General features: G+C 36.3%; 2 protein-coding genes across 3 annotated transcripts; one reads left to right on the plus strand and one right to left on the minus strand.

The window, feature by feature from the left end:
- The first annotated feature begins 139 nt into the window (after positions 1–139).
- On the plus strand, positions 140–7,542 carry LOC143426577 (GIGYF family protein Gyf). 2 transcript variants are annotated; one of them, XM_076900133.1, is made up of 16 exons: positions 140–315; positions 1,131–1,175; positions 1,251–1,482; positions 1,968–2,138; positions 2,358–2,559; positions 2,648–2,861; positions 2,943–3,924; positions 4,006–4,350; positions 4,463–4,774; positions 4,857–4,949; positions 5,035–5,462; positions 5,559–5,760; positions 5,834–6,040; positions 6,237–6,642; positions 6,725–6,954; positions 7,041–7,542. In XM_076900133.1, exons 2-16 carry the CDS (start codon positions 1,144–1,146, stop codon positions 7,164–7,166), a joined length of 4,182 nt encoding a protein of 1,393 aa, XP_076756248.1. In that variant the 5' UTR covers positions 140–315; positions 1,131–1,143; the 3' UTR covers positions 7,167–7,542. The 2 variants fall into 2 exon arrangements, with proteins under 2 accessions (XP_076756248.1, XP_076756250.1); XM_076900135.1 differs by having other exon boundaries at positions 5,834–6,034.
- A 1,655-nt stretch (positions 7,543–9,197) lies between these two features.
- On the minus strand, positions 9,198–11,488 carry Pig-a (phosphatidylinositol glycan anchor biosynthesis class A). The gene is made up of 7 exons (XM_076901735.1): positions 11,275–11,488; positions 11,025–11,181; positions 10,763–10,942; positions 10,443–10,677; positions 10,045–10,342; positions 9,596–9,956; positions 9,198–9,528 (listed from the first exon to the last, which is right to left on the minus strand). Exons 1-7 carry the CDS (start codon positions 11,298–11,300, stop codon positions 9,400–9,402), a joined length of 1,386 nt encoding a protein of 461 aa, XP_076757850.1. The 5' UTR covers positions 11,301–11,488; the 3' UTR covers positions 9,198–9,399.
- Between the last annotated feature and the right edge of the window lie 265 nt (positions 11,489–11,753).

Raw genomic sequence — 11,753 nt, forward strand, 5'->3', positions numbered from 1 at the left:
GATAAAATGATGTTTATCAGAAATAAAAAGTAATGTGACTTTTGAACGCCCGAAGAATCTAGGTGAAACGTTCCTTTCGCTCTTAACGTATCAATCGAGGAGTGGTCTAATTGAAAACATTTCTCCTGCGCTGCGTGAAAAATTTGAAAAATTCTGTTCAGCTGATTGTATAACTAGAAATACAATATATTTCGCTAGTAACTTTTCAACGCTTCGGGTATATCGGCGAACTCCGCATGCGCTTTACTCCAAAAAAACCATCAGCCATATTGGTGTGTTGTATCGCTGTCCTCAGTAATTTCGAAGATTAGTGAGGTATTTTTCTCGTTTATCGACCGATTTATTTAATACCCGTTGCTCTGCGAATAATCGGGAATGCTAATGTGATATTCAGTTGAACTAGATTGCCGTTTGTGGACTTTTATGACATTCGTCAGCGGAAAAAGTTTGGTTAATGTTGCCACCTGGGCTCATGGAAATCGGTCTGTTTAAGAACATGTCGTAAATAAATGCGTGCTATTTTGCACCGAACCGAAATCTTCATAGAATATTGATACCTCCTTAATCATTATTATCTCCGCGTGAAATCATTGCTGCCGTCAATTTTATTCCAGAATGGATCAGAACCATTTGTAAATACTTTACCATCGTCTGTCGTACTTCTTACCTTTGCTCACTTTTGCTATCTTCCTTCTCTCTTTCCCTTTTCTCTTCTTTTTTCTTATTTTTAATCTATATGTTTCTCGGTAATAATAATACACTTCTCGATCGTCGTGATTATTACATTTAAATGCACATGGGTTGCTTGATTTTCGTCGAGCAACAGGTAAATATTACCGATACGATTTTCGACGACTGTGCTCCGATTTTCAACATCTGTGATTATTGTCATACAACTGTACTTACCAGCAGCAGCTGATATTTTCGAAACATCTTCAATCACATATATGCTTTGTACATCAGTATGATCTCTCTTTTACAAGAAAATACAAAACAATAATTCTTTGTTAGAAATTCTTTGTTTCCAGTATATATTTCTTAAAGTAACCTTTGTGTTACTAACATGATGTTTTGATAACCTTTTCAAATCCTTCTGAATACATTTCTATTCTAAAATTTTGTATTTTCAGCAAATAAGCTATCATGACGGATTCTATGAAATTTGGTCCAGAATGGTTTGTAATCTATTAACAGTACGCTCGTGTTAATTCATTATATTCAGTATTTAATTTGTTATAATGCCTGTACAGGTTGCGCAATCTGTCTGGAGACAGTTGCAATAGTAGTGGTAGTGGTGGAGGTGCTACAAGTTTAACTACTCCACGTTATCAATTAGCCGAACATAGATATGGGAGAGAAGAGATGTTGATTTTATTCGATCGTAACTGTAAGCCTCCTGAACCATTGACAAATTTCTCATCACTATACGTTGAGAAAACTCAACTTCCTTTGGCTCTCATACAAATGACAGAAGATGAAACGGTAAATAAATAACCAAATTATACTATTTACATTCAGATTTGATATTTAGTTTCTTAATATATTTGATTGTAGTTAATAACAATATAAAATAAGGAATTTCTATATAAAATTTGTTATTATTTGTTAATTACAATACTGCTATCTTTTAAGTGGTAATTATAATTGTTTAATGATTACATATGTTCTAATATATCCTATATTGAGAATTGCCTTTCATGTGTGTGTGTGTGTGTAAGAAGAGATCTAGAAGAGAATCTAAAAATATAACACACTGGAGCCCTTGTGCCAGTTCTTCATAGCTCTGTTCTATCTACTGCTGTGTACTTTACATAATCATTACTATTTTATTATCATTTTATACTTTGCTGTATCTTCTTTCTCTAATGTACCCATTCAAAATTAAGAGTTTGTGTATTACAATCTCATGTTCTATTAATGGGATGTAGTGTACACACGTACATAATGTACCGATATAAATTTTTTAGCGAATGTGGAATGGAGGAATAACAAACGTTAGTCGAGGAAGAGGTGGAAGCATGGATCGTGGGGGGCGTGTAAGGAACGGAAGAGGTAGCTTGTATTCCTCTCATTATTCCCGTGGCGTTGGTTTCGATGATTCAGGAGATGGATCACGAATCGACGGTCAATCATTTCAAGTATGTAATCTGTTTCATTCCATGGGAATGAAATACGTTGATAGAAACGTTAAATGTAAGAAAACAAAATTATTTTTTAGCTACCTTACGAGTATTTAATACGGGTACGCATATATATCGTTAGATAATATGGTACTCGAAAGGTTAAAAAATTTTTTGTATTAAATAAGAATGTGAATATTTTGTTAATTTATCTACGTATCTATATTTCTTATCCAGGGAAGGAACCGGCCGTTTGATAGATCTCAAAGTGAACGTGGCTGGTCAGAAAGAAATGGAGCGTCGGATCCGGGAGAATGGAATGGTTCCACTAGTCCTAGAAAAGAATTAAGTCGCGGGGCTAGTGGTAGTTCTCTCATGGAAAATAATTGGCGACGCCATCGTGGGGGTACAGAAGACGATGATGGATGGCGCAAATGGGGTAAGTATACATGTACCATTCCCATTGCAAGTCTATCATCGTGTAATAAAGTATATGCTTTACACGTAATAATCAATTTCTATTTTAGGTAGAAATAGTTGGCGCGAAGGTGGGAGCGTGGATAGAGATAGATTAGAACGAAATGAAGGGGATGGAGAAGAAGGACGGACTAGCGGTGGTAGATGGGAACATCGTGGAAGTCATAGAGTTACACACGATTCAACTCATCATCCTCCTCCTCGTACAGCACGTACTTGGGAATCAAATCATCATGATAACAATCATGATAATCTTCCTGAATGGTTAATAATTTTTTAATATTTTTATCACTAATTTGATCTAATCTCTTCGAAGCTCTTCAGTGATATTGAAATTCGTACTAGGGCTACTGAGAATCCAAGCGAGAGTGGAGGAAGCTTCGATGCTTCGGGTGCGTTCCATGGTGGAATGTATTCAGATGATGACGAAGATGGGGTAATTAGTGCAGGCGGTACTCAAGAAACAAGGACTCGTCGTGTTTCCGAAGGAAGTGCAGTTAATACAACAAAATCTGATAATAAATCCTTATCTTACAGTTCGGCTCAAGGACAAATAGCGAGTCGCAATGTTAATAGTGGAACTACTAGTGCAATCAATAAAGAACGACCAAAGTCTTTGCATTCGCTTGATCCTAAAGATGAATCTATTGAGAAGGAAAGGAGAAGCAATTCTCCAGGAAAGCCACCCGTAACAGTCACGGGTAATACCCCTACTAAAACTTCGACGTCGGCGTCCTCCGAAACTTCGCAGAAAAGGAACACAGTAGCAACAACAGGTACGGAGCAAACCGAGTCTGAGAAAATACCACCGATTGATTCAGAAACTAATAAATCTCCTAGTAAAGAAAAAAAAAGAGAAGATACTGAAATTGAAGTAAAGGTAGATTCGATCCCTGTCAGTGTGAAAAGACAAGTCACGTTACAATCGGAGCCTCAGAAGGTCGTGCATAATACGGAAACAAATAAATCGTCGGAAGATGATTTGGATAGAATGAAGGAAGAAGCAGACGCGTTAGTGGCTAAATTAATGGCAGACGAAGAAAATCACAAGGAGAAAACCGCTGGTGTACCGCCTCTTATTGGTAACCAACCTTCCACAGTGCCATCTACGAATGGGCAGGAAAAATGGTTTTACCGTGATCCACAGGGTGAAGTTCAGGGTCCATTCTTAGCAAGTGAAATGGCGGAATGGTGCAAATCTGGTTACTTCACCGCTGGATTAATGGTAAGAAGAACTTGTGATGAACGATATGCCACTTTAGGCGATTTAATGAAGATATATGGTAGAATACCATTTATGCCTGGGCCTCAGGTACCTCCCTTAAAGGTACGTGTATATTTCTTTAACGTACCAAAATCATATACAGGAAAAATATATGGAGACAACAGTTCTGTTTGCTTCTTTCAGTTAACGGACCAGGTTATACCGACTGTTCCCAACGCAGTACCAGCTGGTATGACTGCGCTACCCAAGACTGGCATAGAAGATCCGCTTCTTTTACTTCAGTATCAACACATGCGATTGTTACGAAATCAGCAATTACTCTTAATGCGCACGTCAGCTATAGCGAAACTTTCTCAATCCGAGCATTGGGCAACGTTAAGCCCTATGGAGCAAAATCAATTGATTTTCCAATATGTTCTTCAGGATTCGGAAATTCCAGAGGTACCAATCTCTACTAGTCCATTTGTACCTCACCTTCCAACCCAGGCTTCAAATCCGGTTATGCAGCTTTTTACTCAAATGCAGCAGGTAGTTATTACATATGCGATCAGTGTATTTCATGAAGTAGCGGTTTGCAGAAATGATCACGACATTACATATAAGTAACCACGATCCATATGTTCTTAATGATTCTTCGCAGACCAAAACGCAACCGGAAACTCATTTGACGTCGAATCCACACTCGAGTACGACGGCGCATCCACCAACGGTAGATCCTATACAGCAGCTTATACAGCAGATGGGTGGTATGCAAAATATACCAGGAATTCAGCAATCAAATATAAATTCTACGCCGCCCGCGACGCAGGAAGACAATCCCATAAAATCTTTGTTACGTCAACTTAATGTTAATATGAACGGACATCCCCAGACATCTCATATCGATACTGTTTGGCCACAGCCTCCGCCGCAAATAAATCCGCAATTCAATGCCCAGAATTGGTTAGCCCAGGTACGCGTGGAAATAATTGTTCCTTTTAATTAATTACTTTCTAGAAAGACCTGATGGATACAACTGAGATTATACCGTTTAGGTTGGACCGATACCAGCAGTACCTCCTGGTCAACTGCCCACAGCATTATGGAATCTACACTCAAAAGAAATAAAGACTGAGCAGCAGATACTGGTAATTTGTTCTTTCAGGATACAGATAACTTTATCGTGTAAAAACGGAATAGAAACATTTCGAATGATATATTATGATATTATAGGAAGAACAAAATCTTAGATTACAAGAGGATAGGAAGAAAGAGGAACTTCGGAAGCAAGAGGAACTGCAACGACAAGCTGAAGAAGAAAACGCGAAGAGAAAAAAGGAAGAACAGGCTAAACAAGCGGAAGAAGCAAAACGGAAAGATGAAGAAAGAAAGAAAAAAGAAGAGGAAAAGAAGCGGAAAGAGGAGGAGAAGCGTAAACAAGAAGAAGAGCGGAAGAGAAGAGAAGAGAAAAAGCGAAAGGAAGAGGAGAAGAAACGGGAGGAGAAACGAAAGCAAGAAGAAGAGAATTTAAGGAAAAAACAGGAGGAGGAAAAAAGGAAGAAAGAGGAACTTAAAAAACAGGAGGAAAAACAGAAGAGGGAAGAAGAGAAAAGGAAAAAATTAGAAGAGGAACAAAGGAAGCAAGAGGAAGAGAGAATGCGGTATATTTCTCAACTAAAGTTATGCCTGTGTTAAATGTGAATTATCATTAGAAACAGTTAATAAACTTTGCGTTTACTTATTATTCTGTATCGTAGAAAAGAAGCAGAAGCACGCAAGCAAGCTGAAGCCGAGGAACAAGCACGGCGGGCGGAACAGAGACGACGAGAGGCTGATGCACTGCGTAGATTACAAGAACGAAGTAAAGCACCATGGGCACAGGCACCTCGTGCACCAGCACCGTCTACTCCTGCTGCTTCGCTTGCTGAGATTCAGAGACTCGAACGAGAGAAAAAAGCGGTACGCTTTCGAATTGTTGGCGCAGCATAAATATTCCTACGAATGCTATATAACGTTATAAATGTCTGACCAGGAAGAGCAACGGTTTCAACAAATGGTGCAGCAACAATTGGCACAGCAGAAAGCTATGGATGCAGCTCAAGAAGCATCGGCAATTGACTCGTCCAAACGGTTGCAATTTAAATGGGCGGAAAAGACAACAGCCTCTACTAAATCTGTGCCGGTAAAAAGTCTCGCACAGATCCAACAGGAAGAGCAAGAACGGATCGCCAAGGTAAAGGTATTTATTACTTTTTTAATATAACATTCAATTTGATACTTGATCCTTGTATGCATTCCCAAGTATTTATGATGACTCTTCGAAAAGTTCTTGTGTTCTTACGTTTCTTGTACGACGGTGTAAGAGCAAAACGAAAGGACTGCAACATTTTAAAACAATGATTATGTATTCTTGACTGTTATTGCCAACTATTTAGCAACAAGAGAGGGAGCGCCAAGAAAAAACAGGGCAGAAAGAATCAACGGGTGTGCTACAGAATGCTGGAATATGGGGTACGGCATCTCAGTGTTTGAACTGGGCTAATTCGAGTGGCTCTAGTAATAGCCAAGCTTGGTCGAATAGTAGTGGTACGAGTGGTTTTTGGGATGATCCCATGCCCATAAAATCCTCTACAATCGCGAAACAACCTGTCAAACAAACAACCACGGCGAAGGCCTCTACTGCCAATCAGCAACAACAGCAAAGTAACAAGGCTAATAAAAGCAGGAATAAAAGGGAGGAGGAACTCGTAAAGAAGTTATTCGAACAGAACACTGCCAAGACAGATGATTTCACGCAATGGTGCAACAAAGCCCTGAGCGGTTTACAAGTGTCTGTAGACAGTAAGTTAGAGACCCCTTTCACACATGTATTTTTGTTTCGTTTATAGATATGGTTTGATGAGCAAATTTTACGTGCACACAGTCCCCACGTTTATTGGATTCTTGCGAGACATTGAGTCTGCGTACGAAGTAAAAGAATACGTCCGAGATTATCTTGGCGATAATAAACAGAGCTCAGAATTCGCAAAGCAATTTTTAGAAAAACGTAGTAAATGGCGATCAGCCCAACGACCTCAAGTACAAGCGGACGATTTGTGTAAGCCAGCGCCTGCTGTTAATCCTAATGCACCCCCGGAATTTCAGGAAGTAAAGGTATCTTGAGTAAGACGATAAATGTTGATAATGTTGGATGATGTATTTTTTTTACAAACGCCTAAGTGGTTAATGTGGTATTTTAGGGAAAGTCAAAGAAGCCAAAGAAGGGAAAAATGTACAAAGTTGATAATAGAATTCTTGGCTTTAGCGTAACCGCAGCCCCTGATCGTATCAACGTAGGTGATCGCGATTATGGGGAAGGTGTTTGAATTAATTCTGATCATTCTAATAATTGTATTATGGAAATTGTGCAACGCTTGGCCCAACAAAATGGTTCGTTATTTATTTATTGTAGATGCCAAATAAGTTCTAAGGAACCCGTTGCGAGTACCTCATTAAAAGTATACTAGATTTTTCTATGATTATGCGTGCTAGGATTCTTGTCCCTCGTATTCTTTACTCGAACGTTAATGGGAGCCTTAGACACCGGCACAGCGTGGCATTGTTTCCCTTTCGAACGGAACTGAAAGACACTCCGAGAGAATACCCAATTGTACATACTATTCAAAGAAAAGATACTTCATAAAGCAAGGCGAACTCATCTCTTATTTACGCGATATAAATAAAAGTATAAATATATAAATATAAATATAAATAAATAAATATATGTATATACATATAAAATATAAAACATTTTATATGTATATATATATGTGTATAAAATATAAAACATTTTGTAATATTTCATTATCATCATCGTAAATGAAGAAATTATGCCGATCGATAACTTGTACACGCGGAAACATCGCAGTTGAAAGCAATATGTGCTCACGAAAGTGTTCAACAAGCAAAAGTAAATTGTTAAAATTATACGCTTGTGGTCAAGAAGAACACATCGATCAAGCATAGTGTGTTAAATGGAGTGCATTTGTGTTTGCTTGCATCGAATGCTTCAAGCATGATATATAAATCCTATGGATTTCTTGCTTAATTGCAACATCACGATAACGATACGGTTTTGCCTTGGATTATATTTCGCTATTACGTTTTAAGGGAACGATTACCTTATGTTTGATACATTCAATACCTTTTTTTTTTTTTTTTTTTTTTTTTGACCGATTTACGACTGTTTTTGAGAATAAGCTAATGATATTTTGACTGATGAACGATTGAATGCAAGTAACAATTCAAATAATTAATTGCATATTAATAGAACGAACTGCTGCTTTTATGTGTGGAGTTTCGTTCAGCAAAGAAAAAACTACCATAAACGAATATACTTATCAAAGGAAACTGTGTGTTTGAAGACAGTAACATTGCGACGAAAAAATGCTCTTGTACTTTCTTAACACTTTGAATACAATGACATATAAATATTTAACGAGAAATATTACTTGCATGTTGTACAACTTATAAGTGAAATAAGCTATATCTTCCATTCTCCTGTTTTGCACCAGAAAAAAAAAATATGAAAGTAATGCTCGCGTGTAATGTTAGGAACGTGTACTGTCTACTTTAAACGAAAATTTTCATAGCACATAAGTGAAATTCCAGATTGATTACTGCGTGTGCCTACGTGTGGATCTCACTCTCGTCGGCATAGCCTTCTTATGTATCGAGGTCAATCTAATGATAAATATCTAACATACAGTTTTATGTAAGATTTAATTAATGCAATATTTAAAATCAGTATCTTTTGTAAAGTTTTAATTATAAAATGTACATGTGTCATGAAGTGTCCCACCTCTAAAGAAGGAGTTATAGGAGAAAAGTTTTAGCACCTGTTTGAAAACTATTCAATTCTTTTTGTTGGTTTTTTCCTAAATGAACTAATATTTAAACAAAAGTGACACGAATACTCTGTTTATAAGTGCGGGAAACGTTATGACAGATCTGACCGCTCTTAATATTATAATGGTTGTTAATTAAGGTTCGTTGACCTTCTCTTAGTACGGAAACAAGTATTTTTAGGAGAAGATCATAGACCCTTGCCATGAAAGATTTATGTATAAATAGATAAATGTACAGTAATACAAGGATAATTAAATAGACAAAAACAAATTATTGATATTGTATTAATATTATTATTATTATTGTATCTAACGTACAACATAATAAAATAAATATTATTATATTTTCAATTTGACCCTCTTATTTTATCTAATATTATTAAAATCGCGCAACGTAATCTGTGCATTAATTTAATATATTTTACGTACGTGAATAAGTATTGTAAATCAGTACGATATCGCTATCAAAAGTAATATTGAAATAATTTTCTATTAGTCTGATCTTTTCGAACAATTAACATTTGTACTTTAGACACTGTACTTCTCTTCTTACAAATGTACCTTTGTATAACATGAAAGTATATTATCAAAAAGATAATGTTAAGAAATGTACAGGCAAACGTTCATTTGTGCGGGATGGTATATTAAAAGTAATTGTATCAACGGCTACCATACTGGCTGGAATGTATTGGTATATAAAGTGTGTATATCGTTAGTATACATTAGAGCAAAATGTTTGAATCTCACAACAAGTTTCGGGAATTAAATGCTCGTCTTCTTTCCCATCTCCCTGAGGATTTATGGCATTAATCTCCGTGTAATCTTTCGCGATATCGATATACTAGAAATACTTTATTTTTAATAATCCACACATATGAAAACACGTCTAACAACAGTAACAAACATACCTTTCTCGGTACAACAACTTCCAATATTTTTAGAATAATGTAGCACAAGGATACAACGAGCAAGTATGCTAATACCCCGCTTTGCACGTAACTCGCTAATTGTTGACCCAAGTTCTTTCTACTTTCTCTGTTTACTAAATTATATACTACTTCAGTCCGTTTGGTGATGTTGAACCAGTTATAAAATATGCTTATCTTTTTATGCGTCTCAAATGGACATCTAGTATTGCCTTCCTTGTAATCTGTTATAGCAGACTCAAGTCCTTTAATAAGAGCAGGTACTGTAGGTTCTACCAAATAAATTAAATCAGGCGGCAATACTTCAGGTATACCACCAACTTTTGTTGAGACAACTTGCAGTCTATAATAAATGGAAATATTACGCCGATGCAAAGCAATAATGACAATTTCCTTAATCATGTGACAACTGTAATTACAGAATACTTTACCCGCACGACGCAGCTTCAACAATTGCCATACAGTAAGCCTCTGTCAAGCTTGTATTCAAGAATATGTGTCCTTTGTTCAAGACATGTTTAATTTGAGAATGTTCCAAGCTGCCGAGTAACGTGATTCTATGCTGTAACAAGTTTCTTTCGCGAACTTCTTCTATGAGCCACCTCTTAGGACCATCTCCAGCGATCAGAAATTGCACCTCTTCGTACCGACTACAAATATCGGGTATGATGCGAGCCAATAAATCGACACCTTTTCGATATACTAATCGCGACACTATGACTATTGTAACTATAATTAATAACAACATTAACAGCATCGTTAGATATCTCCCTTTCCAAATACCACATAATACCACTGTATGCAAGTATGAGTACAGAAAATAACTTACTAAAATTATTATCCCGTTTACTAACATCAGGCATAAATAATGTAGTATCAACCGCATTTGGAATAACAGAAACCTTCTCTTTTAAGACTTTTGCCCTCAATACTGTATTTTCTTTTCCAGTATGCGATACGCATATACAATGATTACAATCAGCTAATGATATCTCTAAGAATTTATTTGTTAAAATTGCAGATGCATCCGCAAAGCCGAAAAGTGAATGATCTGTAAAAATAGTCTAAAAAAAAGCAAGATTGAACACATGAAAAATAATAAAACGTACAGGTAATTCATGTTCTATCCTTATGTAACGATCAACTTACTTTTAACCCCATTAGACGGCCAATAAGCATTCCTTCGTGGGCAAGAGCAGAGAACGCAGAGTGGCCATGCACTATTTGAATTTCTTCTCTTAGAAAGATATATCTAATGAGGGGGATGGAGCAAATCATTGTTGGAAGAACACATTGATTATAGAATACCTTCACCGGTATGTAATATACCTTGAGCAAAAAATATATTCTTCTAAGCATAGAAAATTTATGAGCATTCTTCATTAATATATATGTTATGTATTCTTCATACTTTTAGGCCGTTTGTCATGTAACGTACTCCGATTCTATCATCGTAAGAGTGAGTGAGCACGACGACTTTGTGTCCGCGTCCCATCAAGCATTGTGACAAGTTGAAGATATGTTCCTCCACGCCGCCCATGTTGGGATAAAAAAAATCTGACACCATACTGTAAAATGTAATACACACACATGTATATATATATATATATATATATTTCTTTTTCATATTAAGCGGATCAGTTAATGGATTAATTACAAACCATATTTTATGTTTTACAGTGTTCATTATCACACCCACATTGAAGCATGACTCGGCCAATAAAATTGCACGTATTATTTATCTAATATACAAGGAGAAGATTCGAAATATTTAAACATTTCCCGTATATCGATGCACGTGTAAACAGATATTTTTCGATAATCTTATCATACTGATTATTTTACAAGTAGCGTTTATATCAGCAAATGCTGAGCATAAATTTGATCGTTAAATACCCATTTTAATATCTAGATCGAATAAAATACTTTCTAGACTAACAGAATGATCTAAGCGAGGTTATAAAATTAGTAAAAGTAATTAAAAATATTCTGTAGTGTACGAACAAATGATTAATCATTTTCTTCGAATTAAACAGATCACAGAAACCTTGTGTATTTGGAATTAATTTTGGCATTAATAAATTTGTTGTGACATTTTCAAAAATTGTAAAATGCTGATCGCAGCGGACTCATTATTTGC

The sequence above is a fragment of the Xylocopa sonorina genome, chromosome 9 (assembly GCF_050948175.1).
Source record: "Xylocopa sonorina isolate GNS202 chromosome 9, iyXylSono1_principal, whole genome shotgun sequence".
NCBI classification, from domain to species: domain Eukaryota; kingdom Metazoa; phylum Arthropoda; class Insecta; order Hymenoptera; family Apidae; genus Xylocopa; species Xylocopa sonorina.